The 19,184-nt window shown below is 57.5% G+C and overlaps 5 protein-coding genes across 5 annotated transcripts; 2 read left to right on the plus strand and 3 right to left on the minus strand.

Moving 5' to 3' along the window:
- Positions 1-180: 180 nt before the first annotated feature.
- DCS_03070 (transporter-like protein) lies at positions 181-1,793 on the minus strand (the record flags this gene model as incomplete). Its single annotated transcript, XM_040800394.1, has 2 exons — positions 181-1,481; positions 1,559-1,793. The coding sequence occupies 2 exons, from the start codon at positions 1,791-1,793 to the stop codon at positions 181-183; spliced, it is 1,536 nt and encodes a 511-aa protein (XP_040661277.1).
- Positions 1,794-4,013: 2,220 nt separating this feature from the next.
- DCS_03071 (uncharacterized protein) lies at positions 4,014-6,058 on the plus strand (the record flags this gene model as incomplete). The annotated part of the gene is made up of 3 exons (XM_040800395.1): positions 4,014-5,522; positions 5,822-5,908; positions 5,972-6,058. The coding sequence occupies 3 exons, from the start codon at positions 4,014-4,016 to the stop codon at positions 6,056-6,058; spliced, it is 1,683 nt and encodes a 560-aa protein (XP_040661278.1).
- Positions 6,059-6,380: 322 nt separating this feature from the next.
- On the minus strand, positions 6,381-8,134 carry DCS_03072 (putative methionine permease; the record flags this gene model as incomplete). Its single annotated transcript, XM_040800396.1, has 3 exons — positions 6,381-6,792; positions 6,869-7,961; positions 8,047-8,134. 3 exons carry the CDS (start codon positions 8,132-8,134, stop codon positions 6,381-6,383), a joined length of 1,593 nt encoding a protein of 530 aa, XP_040661279.1.
- A 3,326-nt stretch (positions 8,135-11,460) lies between these two features.
- On the minus strand, positions 11,461-12,820 carry DCS_03073 (uncharacterized protein; the record flags this gene model as incomplete). Its single annotated transcript, XM_040800397.1, has 3 exons — positions 11,461-12,151; positions 12,230-12,575; positions 12,619-12,820. The coding sequence occupies 3 exons, from the start codon at positions 12,818-12,820 to the stop codon at positions 11,461-11,463; spliced, it is 1,239 nt and encodes a 412-aa protein (XP_040661280.1).
- Positions 12,821-16,244: 3,424 nt separating this feature from the next.
- DCS_03074 (uncharacterized protein) lies at positions 16,245-17,225 on the plus strand (the record flags this gene model as incomplete). Its single annotated transcript, XM_040800398.1, has 1 exon — positions 16,245-17,225. The coding sequence occupies one exon, from the start codon at positions 16,245-16,247 to the stop codon at positions 17,223-17,225; it is 981 nt and encodes a 326-aa protein (XP_040661281.1).
- Between the last annotated feature and the right edge of the window lie 1,959 nt (positions 17,226-19,184).

Raw genomic sequence — 19,184 nt, forward strand, 5'->3', positions numbered from 1 at the left:
CCTACACCCCTACATGTGCATGAAAGTAGTCTGCGCATATCCATGTACGGCCCGGCATCATGTACTTTATGGCGACGAAATGACGCATTGCGCCCTCAGCAAAATATCAAAGCTCTCACGGCATGGACCGAGTGCATGCAGCCGCGCCGGCGGCCGTGACCTATCCAAAACGTCCATGCTCTACAGAAGATATCGATAGTCCGGAGACATGTCACCTAGATCCGTCTTCTCCTCCGCCGTCAACTCACGCGCCGCATCGCTTTTCCGGCGGCGGTCTCGGTTCGCTTTCCAGCAGGCCAAGCCGTAGACGACGCAGGCGACGACGGACACGACGGTAAAGCCCAGCGAGACGCCGAGACCCGGGACGAACCGGGGCCTGTCTCTCTTCCGGTAGATGAAGACGGCGACGATGCCGCCGAGGTTGCCGAAGCCGACCTGCCAGGCGCTTCCGACGGCACGGCGATGGTGGCCTCCGAGGTTCATGTTGAACCAGCAGACGATGATGGGCATGGCCGTGTAGGCGCCCATGGCGACGAGGAAGAGGGCGGCGTACTGGAGATTGCGGTTCTCGCCCGTGGCGACGAGGATGGAGAAGCCGGCGATGGCGAAGCAGGTGGCGAAGAGGGCAAAGGAGAAGCGGTGCCTCAGCCTGTCGGAGCAAAAGGCCACCGTCATGGAAAAGGCAAAGGCGGCGGCCCAGGGCGGCACGCTGTGGAGCTGCGTCTCGATGGCCGTGTAGCCGTAGCCGCTGATGATGAAGGGTGAGAAGTAGGCGTAGCCGTAGGCGGGGACGACGAGGCCGAGGTACATGAAGCCTCCGACGATGACCTTGTAGTCGCGGAACACGTCGACGACATCCCCGAGGGTGATTTTTCGCTCGCGGGCCGAGGCGCCCTGGTCGAGGCGCAGACGGGCGGCGACAAACGCCTTCTCGTCGTCGGACAGCCACTTGGACTCTTCGGGAAAGTCGGGCAGGAGGAAGTAGAAGAAGAAGCTGACAAAGACGGTGAGCCCGCCCTCGATGAGGAAGATCCAGCGCCAGCCGCTGTAGCCGCGCAGGCCGTCCATCTTGCCGATGGCGGCGGCCAGGAGGCCACCGAAGGCGCCGGCGAGGGTGGTGCTGTTGAAGAAGAAGGAGTAGCGCTTCTGGGCCTCGTGGCGGCGGTACCACATGCCGATGAGGTAGAAGGCGCCCGGGAACATGCCCGTCTCGAAGAGGCCGAGGAAGAAGCGCGTGGTGAGGAGGCCGCCGTAGCTGGAGACGAGGCCCTGCACCATGGTGGTGAAGCCGAAGAGGAACATGTTGAGCGAGAGCCAGACGTGGGGACGGAACTTTTTGAGCAGGATGTTGGAGGGGATCTCGAAGAGGCAGTACGGGACGAAGAAGATGACGAGGGCCGTGTTGAACTTGGTGCCCGCCGGGTCGAGGCCGAGATCGTGCGAGAGGTGGAAGAGGTCGGCGTTGGAGATGTTGACGCGGTCTTTTGAACATGCGTTAGACCAGACATCGATGGCCATCATGGCCACGCAGCCGACGCGAGGGTGGTGGGGTGCTCACCGAGAAAGGCCAACAGGTACATGATGCAGAGAAAGGGCATGACGTGGAGGTCGATTCGAGCGAGCAGCTTACGCTCCGTCGTGTTCGGCGGGCAGACGGGCCGTGCATCATCGTCCATGCGGGCGACGGGGACTTGCTGGTCAACAGGATGCTCGTCGTGGGAGCCTTCTTTGAAGCCTTTGCCCAAGCCTGGCAGCGATGGGCTGCTAATCTTTTCCTTTGGTGCGTCGGCCATGGCGGGCACCGACCTTTGCACCGCGTCTGTTGATTTTTGTCACACCGCGGGACAGTGATGTCGATATCCTGTACGGGACAAAGCTGGGTGCCGTTTGTCGTTTGCCGTTCTTCTCTGCCCAGTGCCCGTCCTGATGGGAGCGAGCTTGGGAGGGTGGTGTTTGTGTTGGAGTCTGGCCTTGCTGCTCCTTGCTGCTTCGCCGTCGTCTGCTGCTTGCCAGGTGGCGGCTTGTCTGTCTGTCCGTTTATCTGTCTCTCAGTCTCTCCGTGAGTCTCTCAGTCTCTCCGTGAGTCTCTCAGTCTCTCCGTCAGTCTCTCCGTCTCTCCGTCAGTCTCTCCGTCAGTCTCGTTGTCTCTCCGTCTGGTCTGTCTCTGTCTCTCAGAGTCAGTCAGTCTGCTCCGTGGCCTGAACGTCCACGACGGCTTCCGAGTCTGCTTTTGTCTGACACACGCCTTCCACATCTGGGTTCCTCGCGGGCACCTGCCGCCGATCGCGGCTTCTCGCTAAACCTGCCCAAGCGGGAATTTCTCATCTCACGCTCAGCAACGTAGCATCGGCGAGGGCAATATGGAGCACCCATTAAGCCGGGCGTTTTCAATATCAAGTACTCTGTAATACATCGATATGCAAGTATACTTGCACTTATATTTATTTACATGTACATGTATATTGGTAGTCGGACGTACATGTACCTAATACTCTGTAATGTCAATGGTATTGTTCAAGTATACTCCGTACATGTTATGTGTATATTTCAATTTTAAGTAAGTACTGGGCTCCGTACATGTACTTACTGTATACAGGCAAGTACTTATTTGGTACTCCATGCTCGGTACACGGGCGGCACGGTACTTGGCTCATAACCATGATCTACCTATGGAGTACATGTACAGTACGGAGTACTAACCTACAATAAGTATACGCACATATACATGTAAATACTTGCAGGTAGGTTTACAGTACACCGACCCTTGGTTCATGGTACTTGCTTCTACATGAACTTGTACTTGACGGTGTGCTTGCATCTTGTGTGCATGTGCGGTATTCGTCCATTCCGAGTGCACTTGCATCCTCATCCTGCACGTACAAGTACATCATGACCTCCGTATAGCTACATCTTTCTCATGTACTGTACTTTGCAGGATTAAACGCACACTTGAAGATACTTAGGGTCCTGCACGGCGTCGGACATTCCTTTATTCCCTTCCAAAGCTTCTCCGAGCCTTCCTTCGTCGACGACTCCACCTCCACCACGATCCCTGTCTTCACCGCAACCTGCACCACGGCAACGCTGCAACACCAAGACCCAAACAGCCCTCGGCAAGGTCAATCAGACGGCTGCGTTTGCATCGCCATTTCCGGACGCAAAGTATTTTCATGTTCAAGTCGTGAGGACAAGTCGTCCTCGACATGACATGATGGGGGGGCCTAAAACGCTCAACATGTCGACCCTCTCGTCGTAGCAGGCTGCTTCAACCCCGTTCATGCTCTCCGAGAGGTAATACTACTTGCAAGCGCAAATGAGTGCATTCTGATTAGTTCGGCGCCGATTCTTACAGACTCTGTACCCGGTAAATCGTCGTTGATCCTTACCGTTCGAGTAACCGCACCAGTCATGAGAGCCGTGAGGCGTCCAACGGGCCTTTTTGCGCACCTCTCGGATTCCAGATACGCACACCAGAGTTTGGTCAAAGTACCTCGTCCCTCACCTTATGCAGCACCGTCGTCAATTCGCCCATTTCCACAGAGGCCCTACGCCATCTGCTTGCGTCTTTTTCGCAGCGCCCTCCCTGCCTGCCCTGGTTCCGTGTTGCCCGGATACGGATGGAAACTCATACATGCACGCATGAGCATACACTACGGCATCTATCCGTAGGCCACCAGGCGAATCATGCCCGAATGCGAACCCTTCATTGAGAATGATGACACGAGTTACGGCGTCGACAGGTGCTCGCATGAAACACCGAGGTTATACCCGTTGCTGCCTCCGTCTGATTCTGCATTGTGCATCGGCATTCAAAGGCCATGGTGTTGATACAGAACCACAAACGCAGCAGGCCAAGGTAAAAACGGAACCAAATCTGCCAGCCCCTTACTTTTACTTGAGCCTGTGTAGTCGGTCCGTGCAAGCTTCGCCTCCTGCAGTCACCCGGCGAACAGCAGCCATTGATGGACCCCAGCAGATTGCTGTGTGCACGGTAACGGATTCCATTCTACGCCATGGCAGCTTTCTACCACCAAACTGCATGTCCAGCTCTGAATCTCTGCATCCTCATCACTCGCGCTCCTGTCTCGGATTTGCTGCACCGGCACGGCATCGAATTCACACATTGCTTGCTGCCAAGAGTGAGGCTACGCCATCTCCCTCTTCGATTCATCGACCTGTTCATTCCACACGTCCGAATCCCGCTCCCTTGGCTTGTCCGTTTCTTAATTACTATTCTTGAACGTATGGATGAGCGCAGGTACAAGAAAGGCCGTAGCGGCCAGCAATCTGATCCCTCCTTCGAGACCCCGAACCCGAACCAGGGCTGTTGTGCGCGCTCCTTGCTCGAGCTCGACCGTTGCGACCTTTTCCTCGCCCCATCAGTCTTCGTCGAGCATGTTCCACAGCACGTCCGTGAATCGCATACCTTGTTGGATGGGTCCGTGATCGACTGCGCCTGTGCCGTGGCCGGTCCGAACGGCGGCCTGATCGATCCCATGGAGTACAATGGCGAGTCGTTGTTCTCGAGTGATCCAATGTTGGCCAACGACGAGTATTCATCGCCCAGCCCGACTCCTTCTTCACTCTTCTCTTTTCCTTTCGCTCTCGCTGGTGCTGACATCCTTCGTTCGCCTTCTAGTTTCCTCGGTCGGATCGACGAAATAATGGGTGCCAACGCCGAGGAGCGATGGGACGACGAATACGCCCACCCGCACGCCCAGTTTCCGTCAACCGACGAGGTCGACCATGCTCATTCTGCGCGGAGCCGACGAAAGAAACGAGGACCTCAAACCGCTCCCGCCCAAACACCCCAAGCAAAATCCCGACGGCAGTCACTCGGCCATGACGCGGCATTTCACCTCCACGGAGACGAGGAACGCGTCATCACCGAACGAAACCAGCCCAATGCCGCCGTTGATGATGACGACTCATTCATCGCGAAAACCGTCACTCCAAACGACGTCGACGAGCAGGCGATCAAAGAAAAGCTGCGCGACTTTTGGAATCTCAGAGAGAATCCCATTTCGAAGCCACGCATCAAGGTGGAGGGCCTTGCCGGACACCACCACGACTTGGCCACCAAAGCCAAGGAGCTCCAGACTGGCACCTTCCAAGGCCTCTTCGTCGATGCCACGGCGGCGGAAAACGCCTTGATGGAGCTCGGCAACTTGTACCGCAAGCCGCTCCGGGACGTCACCGTGCCCGCCGAGGACGCCACCTTCCCCACGACGACTGATGAAATGACGGCCGTCGTGAAGAAGGTGTTTGACGCCATCATGGACTGGAGCTACATCCTCGAGTGGAAGGCGGCCGTCTCGCGCAACGACAAGCTCCGCATAATGAAGAGACTCACTTCCGCCGCCGGCGGTACTGACCATGGGCTCGACGTCGGCCCCGAAGGCCTGCGCCCCCCCGTCGAGGAGCTGCTGGCCATCCTCCCATCGGTGAAGTTGCAGCAGCAGAGGATCCTGGGACAGGTGCCCAGCGACCTCATCATCGAGCTGGTGTCGTGGGGCGTCGTGGTACGTGCGGCACTCTCTTTTCACCCTTCCGCAGGGATGGGGAGAAGAAACTGCGCTGACGAGAAGTTTGCAGCAAGCCGCCATCACGTCCCAGCAGGGCATCACTCAACTCCCATGCTGGTGTGAAGCGGACGGCCGCTAGGAGCCGTACCGTTCGTTTCACGATCGCATGGAAGCCGTTTGCTTCACATTGAGGGTATGATGCCGTCCTCGGTCCCATCGCCTCCTGCTGCTCGCCCCTCGCCGTCTACCGAATCCGCTCGCCCCTAGCGCCGAAGCGTTCCACTGACGGCGCGCAGCATTCGAAACAACTTGTCAAGTCTCTGCTCACCGCTGGCGACGGCTGGAAACTGCGAATCGTCAACTGCCCCCGAAAGGAGTTCCGAGTAGGTGCTCCCTAATCCTTGTCGAGGGTGGGACCGCTCGCTAACGCAAGCGTCGCGTCGCAGGCCAAGGGCAACAACCGACGGGTAAATGCCGCAAAAGAGCGTCAGTGGCACCGCATGAGCACCGCTCGAAGCGACGCAAGAGAGTAACCCGGCCGTCGTGAGGCCCGGATACGGTCGCGAATGCCGAGCAGCTGGGCTTTCCTCTGGTGGGGAATAGGGATAGCGCAATGGCTTGCCATGATTGTGGTGCTGCCTAGGCAGGCGAACGTGAGCAGCCATGATCATTTTGGGGCCTTTTGGCCCTTCGCAGCCATGGACGGCGAGAGCAGAGTAGAGAAAACAACTTGGGAGGGCATGCATGCACTGTATGTACTCGTTCACGGTCGACCAGGACAGAAGAAAGAATAAAATAAGGGAATTAAAATTGTGGTATCATTGCCGGAAAGGAAAAGACATGGACAGAATGCTACTATTCCGAGCCTGACTCGTCGTCGGACTTTGTCCCCAGAGGACGGGTATAAAACTGGGTGCGCTCCCAGCCATCCATCTCGTCCACCGTCGTCTCCCGAACGAGCTCGTAGCGGAAGATCTTGGGTAGGATCTTGGCCCAGACGAGCCAGTACAGGCCGCCGGCGAAGATGACGCCGAAGCCGACGACGCAGTGGATCCAGTACGGCAGCGTCTCGTACACGCTCTGGCCTTTCTCGGGGGGCACAAAGGGTGCGACGACGAGATAGACGTTGCTGAGGAGGAAGAAGACGGCGACGGGGAGGGAGGCCTTGAGCGGCGGGTTCCAGTTCCAGGCATCGCGATGGCGGTACAGGTGTATGAGAGCGCCGGCGACGAAGACGTTGATGATGGCGAGCGGGTACGAGATGAGGCTGTGGGAGAGAACGTTTCGTTAGCGGGACGTTCACGGGACGCGAGGGGACGACACGGCCAGGGTTGAATACGTACTTGAGGACAAAGTTGTAGGCATCTCCAGCCGGAGGGGCGACGATGGTGATGACGGTGACGATGTAGTGCTCGAAAAGACCGGCCAGGGGCGCGTTGAAGGGCCGGTTGCTGGCCCAGAATCGGGAAAAGGGCAGGATGCCCTCGCGACCGAGCTCCTGGACGAGACGACCCTGGGAGAAGATGACGCTCAGGACATTTCCAAAGGCCGAGAGGGCGACGAAGACGGACATGGCCCGCTCAGCCGACTCTCCAAACATGTTGCGGAAGAGAGAGGCGGCGACGAGGCGCTTGGACTCGAGGATCTCCTCCCTCGAGACGCCGGCAAAGTAGGAGACGTTGGCGAGCATGTAGAGGATGGTGATGCCGCCGAGGGCCAGGGGCGCGGCGATCTTGAGGGTGCGGGCGGGGTTCCTCGTCTCGCTCAGGGCGTAGTTGGCGTTGCTGTAGCCGACGAAGCTCCAGATGACGTTGTAGAGGGCCGTGACGACGCCGTAGGCGCTGCCGGTGGTGCCGGCAAAGGCGTCGTTGAAGCCGTCGATCTCGCGCACCTTGGGGAGGTTGACGAGCGGCGCGATGATGATGAGGACGATGACGAGGATCTTGAGGATGCCGAGCACGTTCTGCAGACGGATGCCCCACTTCAGGGCGGTGCCGTGGATGAGAAAGGCCGTGGTCAAGCAGGCGAGGGCGATGCCGCGCTTGTTCCACTCGGTGACCTCGACGCGGGCGGCGTGGAGGATGTACTCGCCGAACATGACGGCGTTGCCGGCGGCCCAGCCGAGGAGGATGACGTAGCCCGTGTACAGGCCCGTGGTGAGGAACTTGGGCTTCCGGTAGACGTACTCGAGGTAGTTCTTCTCGCCGCCGTTCTTGGGCAGGCCGGTGCCGAGCTCCATGTAGACGGCGGTGCCGGCGGCGGCGATGACGGCGCCGGCAATCCACATCAGGAGGGAGAGGCCGACGCTGCCGGAGAGGGCGAGGATGGTGCCCGGGGTGGCGAAGATGCCGGTGCCGATGATGCGGTTGAGGATGAGGAGAGAGGCCGAGGTGACGCCAATCTGCCGTTTGTTCTCGCGCGCGACTTCCAGGACGCCTACGCACGAAGCGTCAGCACGACAACCGGAGGGGCAGACGGGGGGCTTCGAGCCGCGCCGCACGGCGCCGGGAGGCACGCTTACCATCTACTTGGCCGGGAAGGACGGAGGCGGCTTCACTCGCCGGGGACGAGCCCTTGACATCGTCGTCGGTGTGGGTGGCGGGATCCATGGCGACGGCGCTCGTCGTGGCAGCAGCCGATGCAGCTCACTCACTCCGTTCCAGTCGGTCAAGCGCCGCGAGCAGAGGCACGAGCAGCACGGGGCCGATGGACGACGGCGTAGGTGAAAAGTATGCCGGTTTGGCGTGCGGGGAGAGCTTTCCGGAAAGACGAAGCGAAAGACGAGGAGAAAAAAATGGTGGGTTCGCGGGCAGTTGTATAAGTAAGTAGGTGGGTGCATGCACCCCCGTTTGTGTACACGCACACAAAGGGCATATGTACTTAAGTATGGTCTTGACGGCGGGAAACTTGGTTCGCGAAAGCAATGTCGCCATTGACTATGTGGGTCGAGGTGAAGTCGTCAAGACTCGGAAAACCCACCATATGGCGGGTCGCGACGATGGTGCCATCACACCCCTCGCGTGACGAAGGAGCATCAGCATCATCGGCATCGCGGGAGGGAAAGGTACCTGCACGTTGACGCCGGCACGCCATGCTCGCCGCGTCGGATGTCCGTTTCTCGCATGGCCGAGGAGAGGTGGACGGTGGCATGCTTTGGCCGGTTCGGTTGAAGGTGTTGTCGTAGGGGGGGTGGCGGTGAAAAGTCGAACGGGCAGAGACGAGGAGCAGTGGTGCGAGGAGCAGTGGTGCGAATGCAGGCACGCACTGTGTACATGTGCAGGAGCACCACTTGTAAGTACAAGTACTTTTACATGTATTGGCAGCAAACGCTCACAGTGGCAGTACTGTGGCAGTACTGTAATTACTTGCTTGTGTGTGTTCATACCTAGCACATACAGTGCAGTCGTGGTACGGTACCTACTTTCCTGCACTTAGGGGTGCTTAAGTACTTGTAGGTGTGCATGTACATGTCGTTGCAGGTGCAATTACTGTGAGTACAGTACTGGCACAAGCGGGTGTACTTGTACTTGGATGTATTAATTACTCGGTACTTGCGGAGTACTGTACTGTAGGTGTACTCCGCACTGCACGTACAGTACAACTAGGATGTGCTGAATATCCCAAGCAATTGTATACTGTACAAGTATACTTACCGCAGTAGTATTCTTTGCCACACTGTATTATTGTTTCTGCTTACGGAGTATTACTGCACGAACTTTTTGTCAACTTCAAGGAAACTTAACTCGCACTGTATTATTATTACTGATTACTGCACTAAATTTTCATGAAGTTGAAGGAAACTTTACAGCAGCAAGCCTTCCGATGACCGGCCCGAAGCCACCGACAGGGCCTGGCGAGGCCAAAGGAGGCATGGCGTCGACGGTCAAAGGTGGCATTCGAGCAAGTAGCGTCGCGCTACGCCGCATTTGGCTGGGCGTTGGGCCGACGGTGCTCCGATAACGCCCGCTTCGACGTCTTGGTCTCGATACAAGGCTGCGGCGAAGGCGTCTGCCAAAAGTGGGCCCCACGCTCTCTCATTCGCCCCGAGCCCATGACGCGATATCATGAAGCACACGGCTGCTCCCCCGAAGGAGCCAATCATCGGCCGAGACGAGGCAAAATTCAGGCACTTACGCCCCGACGCGACGACGATGCCAGCCATTGCGCTGTGCGCCCCCGATGATGTCCTGCCGAGCAGCTGTGTCGTCAGCGATCGCCGCCCTCGTTCGTTGCCGTATCCCTGACGGTGCATTCGACCGGGGATGGATGCACATGCACGATGTATGCAAGTGCAAGTACTGTACGCTGCTCGCTTGCGCCGGTGTTTGTCCAACGGGATGAAACGGCACACGAGTGCACGCGTACTTGCTTTGATGTTCCATTCTGGAACGTTGCCACGTGGCGCATGCTCGACTGCCGATCTGGCTCCTTTCTGCTCGCAAGCACTCGGTACGACGCTCATGCTTGTACTTGATGTGGAGGTGCACACGTACGAGCGAGCACGAGTAGATGTGCTTGTTGGCACGCACACGCATGCGGTGTGGGATGAAGCAAAAGGTGCACAGCATCCGTAGGAGCAAGTATGCCTGGTACAGGTGGACACTGTGCAGTACTGTAAGTACAGGTACAGAGTGGGCGGGCGTACTTGTACTGTACTGTACAGTAAGTACTTGCTGTATGCATCTGCCAAGTGCTTGTGCAAGTACTAGATGCACAGTATACTGCATACATGTACGTACTGTACTTGAGAAGGCGTACTGTACACTTACGGGTACTGTACGGAGTACTCCGTACTTATAAAACATTTAGAGGTCTGCATGAGTACATGCAAGAATACAACGTACGGCCCACGGAGCACAGAGTGCAGTCTTAACTTCGACTGTGTACTGTAAGCAAGTACGAGTACGAGTACGAGTACGAGGTCGAACCACTATTATTGCTCCAAGTAGTCCATGCTCTAACGCCTATACCACTGCTTACTCCATACATACAAGCACTCCGCATGTGTACTCCGTACAGTACATGCATGTACTGTAGTTGTAAGTGGTGGTACCTGGATACAAGAAAGTATTTGTAAGTAGTCCAAGTACGAGTACTATGTACTTACCCGCATGTCCACACACCGGTGCAAGAATTCAGTACAGAGTACGTACAGCGTGAGGTACGGAGTAAGTACGGAGTACATGTTGATTCCGACCCGCCTCCATCCCCTCCGCACGCGGGAAGCAATGCGTAAGTACGGAGTACAGAAGGAGTAATATTATGCAACTATGGAGTGCTTATTATTACGGAGTAAGTACTTACGGTGTACGGAGTAAGTACGTACAGATTGTAATATTCGTACAACTATTACAACCATCAAGTACTGCACTTGTAAGCAGTTGCATGTGCATTTACTTATGCGCAAGTGCATACTTCCCTCCGCTGTACTCTGTACATGTGTTGTACATGCGCAGTGTGCGGGACTACGTAAGCATTTACTTGCAGTATTCTTGACCTACAACCACACTTCTTACAACTGCTGTACTGTAATTACTCGTACAGACGACTGGGAGCCCGCTCACCGTCGAGCGGCCACCAGCACGGTCACCAGCACGGCATCACGTCGGGCCTCTTCCGTCCAAAGGCCAAGGCGCAACGTCACGGCAAGGGACATGGGTGCGTGCGGACTTGATGTGTATTTCCGCCTCCGTCTCCTGTCCTCGGACAAATCGTCGCCTCTACTTATATACGAGTGCGTTTTGATGGCGCGTCAAAAAGGAATGTCATCAATGTCGTGCGTCGTGAATGCCGTCCGCCTCATATCTCGCCGCCCCTTGCCGCCCCGGTACCCCTCCTCGCGGCCCTCGCGCCAAACGGCAGCCTTTGGGAAGGAAGAGATTATGATTTGCGTGCGAAGAAAAAAAAGGTCGTGTCGAGGGGTGCCGCGGGCCGCTCAAGCGACGCCGCTCATCTCCTTGATGGGCGCCTTGACCGTGACGCGAGCGCAGTTGACGGTGCGAGTCGAGTAGATCTCGCCCTTCTTCCACGCCGGGTTCTTGTAGTACGACTCGGAGCAGGCGAGCTTGAGCTTGGCGCCGCCCTTGGCGTTGAAGTGGCTGCCCTCGCCGGCGCAGGACCAGCTGTGGTCGAGCTTGAGCTCGCCCGTGGGACGGTCGAAGCTGAACGTGGCCTGGTCCCGGCTGCCGGGGATGGTGCACGAGTACTGCGTGGTGCCGTAGAAAAAGTCCGAGAGCTGGTTGGACTGGCCCGAGCACTGCGCCTTGTAGTTGACGGCCGGGTGCGTGAGCGTGAAGTTGACGTAGCCCCACGAGTTCTGGTGGGCGGGCGTCGAGAAGATGTACGACGAGTGGAAGTCAAAGTCGCCGACGGTCCACTCCTTGACCTTGGTCGACCGCGACGTGCACTTGTTGGCGTCGGCGTCGACCTCGGCGGCCGGCGCCGCCATGGCCGAGGCGGCGACGAGGAGCGTCGTGAGAACGTGGGAAATCATGGCCACACGGGTGTCAACGTTTCGGTCGAGGATGATGGGAGCGAGTGTGTGCTGGTGGAGGATGGTGGAAGCGAGTGTCGGTGTCGGGCGAGGCAGTGTGACGACGGCATCGACGTCGGGCGTGAGACGGTCTCTTTATACGTGCCGGGCTGGCCTGCGGCAGAGGGTACTACGCGGAGAAGGGACGACGAGAGACGAGGCGGATGCTCACCGACTGGCCCGGTCAACCAGAAGCAGCAGCAGGAGAGGCTGGTTGACGGCCGCGGCGAGGCGAGGTTGGCCGAGGCGAGAGCGCAGGGAAAGCGCAGTGCTTCGGACGTCGGTCGATTCGGTCCAGTCCATCGAGCCGGTCCATCGTGGCTTCCTCGGCTTCCTCTGCCGTCCGGGCCATGACGTAGCACGATTCTCGTATCGGTCGACGGGCCGGGCGAGGGGAAGGCGCGGGACGAGCCTGTCGATGTTGGGGGCCTCGGCCGCTTCCGTCACGTCGAGGCCGACGAGCATCACGAGAATCACGAGAATCACGTTGGCATCTCCCGGCCGTCGTGCAACTCCTCCTCACGAGGTGTCGGCTCGCGCGACTGCGAGAGATGCTGACACGAGGAGATGGCACCTCGTCCGGGATCAGGGATGCAAGGGAGGTAGGTCGCGGCTGCCGTCGAAGCACGGTGTGCTCCGGCACGCACTTGCCGTCGATGAAGGCGGCGGCCCTGGAGGAAGGTGAGATGGGCTGCGCCGGGGCGCGGAAGGACCGATGCGGCGGTTGCTGCGCCGAAGCGTCGAGGCACTTGTGCATCTGCATCGCATATTACCTGGTAGGTGGAAAGACGACGCATGCAACGACGACGACGGTCATTTTCAGGTCATACGAGTCGACCTGTCGGTCATCCAATGTACGTGCGGTTGCTGCGCCTATGCGATTGTGTGCATGGGTGGGTGTGTGGGTGTGTGTGTGTGTGCGCGTGTGTGCATGCAAGTACAGCACACCACACCCGCCTAGTTGTTGGTGTGCTGTTACATGTACGTGCGTCGTCAACGTTGCGGTCAAGCCCATGCTGGCCGAGAGCACAGCCTCGTGCTACCCACCAAAGTACCGTAGCGGTGCCGGCGTGACCGGCTCGCGCTGCCACGGGCTCACGCACCCGTGCCTTTACCCGCCCTCGTGCAACCAGCAGCGGCGGCGGCGGCGGCAGTAGGCCGATGCCATTCACCGGTGCGCGCTAGCCTGCATCGTCCTGAGGGTTCCTCGCGGCGGCAGGGGACGGGGAGGGGGATGCGGTGCATGTGGGAAAAAACTTCTCCGCTCTGCCGGCAGGGTTGCGGCCTTGATTCGAGCGAGACGCACGACGGCACCGAGGGGATGGCGCTGCCGCCAGCTTTCTCGCTTGCGTGCCTCGCTGGATGCGGTCCGACGGCCGGTGTAAGCCGCACTGGCCCTCACCAGCGCCGGTTGTCGGAACGGAACCCCCGCACGAATGCGACAAGGAAGCCCGAGCCGCCGTCGTTTTTTTCTTTTCTTCTTCGCCAGCGGGCGGCGCGTCCGCCATGGCCCTCCGAGGTGGCATTCGTCGTAAGCAAAGGCAGACCTGACTTTTTTCGTCGGAGCCTTTCTCGTTGTCTGTGCACGGGTGCCGCCGTCATGCTTGCACGCAAGTTCCTACATGTAGGCAGACTTGGAAGGCATTGGGTCCTCGCATCGGTCGGCTTGCACTCTGGGTTTTTTCAGACAACTAGCTGTGCATGTACGGATACGTTTGCGCTTGATGCCATTCCTAGTATGTATGAGGACTCCGGCTCGTATCGGTGAATGCCACCAATCGTATTATTAGCATGTTCTCCTATATGTGCAGAAGTGCTCCGGATATATTTAGTACCTAGTACACTAGGTATGCAGTGCTGCAGGTGCCAGTCGCAGTATAGTATAGTATGCACTAGGTATGTGAGTATTACAGTAGGTTGCATTAATGTGCATGTACATGTACATGTGCATGTACTTACTAGAGTGTATAATAATCCACCTACTGTAGGTACAAGTAATGTGCATGTACTTACTAGAGCGTATAATAATACACTTACTGTAAGTATAAGTAAGGAGTGCACTACATGTGCATGTACGGAGTACTACGGAGTAGAGTGTATTATACACCTACAAGTACATGTGCATGTGCATACTCCGTACTAGAGTGTATATTACACCTACTTACAGGTACAAGTAAATGTAATTGCATACTAGTCGGTGCGCTTACACGGACACCTTTTCCAGTAACAGTACTGCAAGTAGTAGCAGGTAATATACTTACTTGCTCTGCGGGTTGGTAAACCACAACGAGCACGAGTGCGTATTACTGTGCAACAAAGTAAGTAAGTACATATAGTCATGCGCAAGTACTCCGTACTGGTATTACTGTACGGAGTACTGTAATTAAGTAATACTTGTATTTAACTGTACTTGCTGCATTCGTCAAGACCCACCAAGACCCGTGGGGACGGAGCCCCGCACTGTAAGTACTGTATAAAGGACTACGTACCTACTTGAGTGCCTGCAGCGCAGAACTGACGTATTGCTGTGCTTACTCTACACCTCCATCACTACGAGTACCCGGACGACTCGGCAGCATGGCCAACTCCGCCGCGGCCCGACGTCTTTTAGGAACCGTCACAGCTCGCCCTGGACGGCACGGCAAGTACAGTGTAGGGACTGTGCACTAGGCATTACCCAAAGTCACTCTGCGCACAATCGCCTTCAACCCGCGCATCCGGGCGACTTTGGCAGGGTGAGCACATTCGAGCAAGAGAAGCGGAAGGATCCTTCTGTCACCTCGCCACGCCACCGACGCCACCGACGCAACCTCGGCTTCCGTGCGATGCAAGTACATGGACTACCGTCTGCTTCCACGAGAGTGCCAGCAGCGTACCAGGTGCATGTACATGTACAAGCAGCTGCACGCGTGGACCGATCAAATCCACCCTCTGGACCGCGCCGTGATGATACTTTGTTGTACATGCATGTCTGTGCGCGAATGCAGGCACTACATGTACTCTTACGTACCCGTACGGGCATCATCGCCTTGCGGCAAAATGCACTCCGCACGTGCATTCGTTCATCGACGTAAAGGCAGGCTTTTCCAACCGACGATGCGGGCGCGACGGCGGTGCCTGCGAGATGCGCGAGGTGGCACCACGCTCCGATGCGTGCTTGTTGGCGCAGTCGTCCGATGCAAGGATCCATCGTTTAGGCGTACAGTCGATGCCGTATTACTGTGCATTCTAAATACTTGGTACTTGCTGTACGAACAACGAATACTTGCAGTGAGTACTCCGTCCGTACAAGAACGGATTAAATCTCAACCATTACCGCCTGCGCACCTACTTAGGTACTAGGTACTTGTGGTAATGCTCGTACGGAGTACTCCGTGCTGTACACCTACTCCGTCCTCGTATTTCTGCTGCAGGCACAGGCACAGCACACCAGGTGCCAATCAACACTCGGAAGTGTGATATTTGGAGTGGTTGGCGGGCCGCCGGTGCAGCAACCGTACAGTACGCACGACGAAAAATGTTGTTCGGCAGCGGCGCAATGGCTGCCGGTGAGTGGGAAATGTCATCGTCTTGTATTCGTCGAGATTTAAAAATCTACCCTCCGGGGACTTGCTCCTTCATGCTGCGTTTTTTCGTCGACACCTGTTGACAGCCATGCGATAATGGTACGGAGGGCACGCGCACCTAATTAATACCGTACTTGCACGTACATGTGCTGAAGTACTTGGTACTTGCATAGTCTTTACCAACTTACTGCAAATGGTCATATACAAGTCCTTACTGTACTGTACATTGCAGTATTACAGAGTACGCCTAAGCACTTATTTGTACCAAAGTAAGTAATTACGTCCTCGGTACGGACTACGCCTTATCATCATCCCGTAGCAGTAACTCCCAATGGCGTTCGTTGGATGATGCCCAGGGCCCATTGGCAACGCATCAAAAAGGCGGAACGGCCGATGACGTAAGGTTCCCCCCCGGCCTAGCCGCCTGGCTGCCTCGTACGGGGCACATGTGCAGGGAATGATGAACGACTCATCTACGGAGCATTGCAATGACTTCGTGCACCGTGCACGCGGGATCCCTCCTTTGCAAATGATTTCTGCATCGACGCCCCCCTGTCGCGTCTATCCGTCCACGGCCCAGCTTCTCCCATAGGCCGGGCAAGGTTCGCTCGCTCGCTCGCCATGCCGATTCGGATCATCGGCGAACCCCATGTTGGGCCTCCGTCGCAGCAGAGCCTGCCACCGAGATTCGCCGCCAGGCTCCGTCGGGCGATGCGCAGGCTCGAGAGTTCGACGCAGAGGCCGGGATCCGAATCGGTCACGGCACCCGCAACCTGCAACGCCCACCGCGCCGTGACGGTGGTGTGCATTTCCGACACGCACAACACCACCCCCTCGCCGCTCCCCCCAGGCGACATCCTGCTGCATGCCGGAGACCTGTCGCAGTACGGCACCTTCCCCGAGATACAGGCGCAGCTGTCATGGCTCGCCGCCCAGCCGCACCCTCACAAGGTGGTCGTCGCCGGCAACCACGATCTGCTCCTCGATCCCGTCTTCGCCGCCGCGCACCCGGACCGAGAGCTGGACCTTCGCCCGGGCCAGCGCAGGGACGATCTGGTCTGGGGGGATGTGCGATATCTCGAGCGCGAGTCGCTCGACCTGCCCATCCAAGGCACGAACCGGACCGTCCGCCTGTTCGGCAGCCCGTGGACACCGCGGCACGGACATTGGGCGTTTCAGTACGGCAAAGATTCGACGACGCACCCGCTGGGGACGGCACCGTCCGAGACGGACGTCATCCTGACGCACGGCCCGCCCAAAGGGTACCTTGATGCTGCCGGTGGCGGTTGCGAGATGCTCCTCGCCGACGTCTGGAGGATCCGACCCAAGCTCCTGGTCTGCGGTCACATTCACTCGGGCAGGGGCGAGGAATGGCTGCGCTACGACGGCGTCGACAAGTGGTACGGAAACGTCATGCTTGGGAGGAGGCCGTGGCTCTCCATCGTCTGCCTAGCCTTGTACTATCCATGGTTGCTGCTCGCAACCGCGTTGCGTCTTGGGCCGCCTAGGGACCAGACTCGAGGGACCCATCTCGTCAATGCTGCCGTCGTGGGAGGGCGCGGGAACGTGGAGCGAAGGGAAGCTGTCGTTGCAACGATTTAAATGACCGAGCCTGCCGTGCGCGCGTAGAGCAAGATTGCAGATCCTGGCGAGCAAGGCGATGCCGACCGTTATGCCGTCCTGGCCTGCATACAACCTCACATCCCTCAGCTGACGACGTTGGATGATCCCATGGCCTGCCCGGCGTTCAAGAAGCGGAGCATTCTGGCCATCAAGCCTCACATTCACTTCATTTGATTCGTCCTTTCCAAGTGCCGTCGACGGCGAGCCGGAATGTCGCTGGCCAGCCCCCAAGGTTCACGTTCGGAATTTGCCATGGACGTCCGCTGCAATATGACGAGCAGGCTCGAAGAAGTTTATCGCTCGCTCGCTTATTCCGCGGTGCGGCCAAATATACGCGACAGTCAGATTCCATCGGCTCGCCTTTCGTCCATCTTCCTCCCCAATCTCGTTCGGCCGAACCGCTAATGGAAGTTGGGAGTCCGTCGCTGCCAGTTTCCCATCCGTGCACGGCGATTTGAAACAACCAAAGGTGGCTGCGTTCAAGACTTGCAGCCGATATCAGCATCAACACGGGGCAATCTTTGCTGGCAAGGACAGGTGCTGGTGTGCCGCGTTGATGGCGAATTTCTCAACCACCTGCTCATGCCATGTCTGCGAGACCGTTCGCATTCCGCGCCGAGGCTTGACGAGACGACGTTTCAGGCATGCTCGTCCAAGTCGACAGTCAAGTACGGCGCTGGGGGATTCCCAACGCAATGCATGTCTGCTTTCCGCAACACGGTGCCGGCCATCGTTCAAGCAACTACCTTGTAGACAGACATCAACAGGACCTCGGATGTGGCACAATAGGTTCCGAGGTTGGCGAAACATGATCATCCCATCTCTATCCCATCTCGCGCGTCCGGACAAATCATCATGGGTAACGGATCGAAACCATCAGCTGTATTTCACCTTCCGTCCGTCGAACGTGCCGAAAGGGCACCAAATGTCTCCATTTTCCCGCTTGACTGAGAGAAGCGAGCTGTGTGGTCCCTTTGCAACCGCGGTTGCTCTGTTTACCTCGCAATTGAATGCGTTCCAACCAGTACGCCGGTCTGGCTACGTTTGGGCCACTCGATCCGAGACAGCCTGGGAGTCCAACTCTTGCCGTCTTCCAGGGACGTGTCTCTGCAAACGCTGCAGTCTTGACATGTTTTAGGGGCATCAAGCATGTGCCTGCTCAATTCCGCCGCCCTCTTCCACTTGCTTCTACCACTACTTCGGCCTTTGGGTGAGCCATGAGCAGAAGAGGAATCGACACAATGGAAACTGCTCATGTCTCCTTTGGAAGCCGACGCACCATTTTCTTTGCAACAAACGACCTGCAACTAGCCTATTCCTACACGCTGGACTTTACATGTCAAGACCCGAGGTAGCAGCGCCGGCACTGCCCTGCGTCTCTGAGATTCCGTCCCCGCGTTGGCCATCGTTTCCGCCAATTCTCGTTTCCTCCGACCTTCCTCGCGCTTTCGCCGAGATTCTCGCGCTGCTTTGCGCATGCGGTCTTCTTCCTCTGCGGTGGGCAGCTTGATAAAATCGCCGCTGTCCGTCATGCTACCGCTCGAGCCGATGCTAGATGTGTCTCGGCGTGGATATGAATCGGCTGGAGAGGGTTAGCCATGATGCCACGAGGGGCGTCTCAGCCTGACGATATTCATACCACGGATGGAAGCGTTCAGCCCTGCCGCTCGGTATCCGAATCAAGTTCTCAACAAGCTCGCCGTGCGTAACGAGGAGCTTCACCATATATAGTCGCAACGTTACCATCGACTGCGCGTGCTTGCGAGCGGGGACCTCGTGAAGCTTGTGGCAACCGCGAGATGGATTTACGGCATCCTGCCCGACTTGATGCGTTTCGGGTGCCGCCCCGTACAACGAATCTGCTTCCTGAACTTTTCCATGCCAAGTCACAGTACGCGCCGGCTACGAACCATGGCCGTGGGAATCGACTCGACGCTG

This window comes from Drechmeria coniospora, chromosome 01, assembly GCF_001625195.1.
Source record: "Drechmeria coniospora strain ARSEF 6962 chromosome 01, whole genome shotgun sequence".
In the NCBI taxonomy this organism is placed as follows: Eukaryota; Fungi; Ascomycota; class Sordariomycetes; order Hypocreales; family Ophiocordycipitaceae; genus Drechmeria; species Drechmeria coniospora.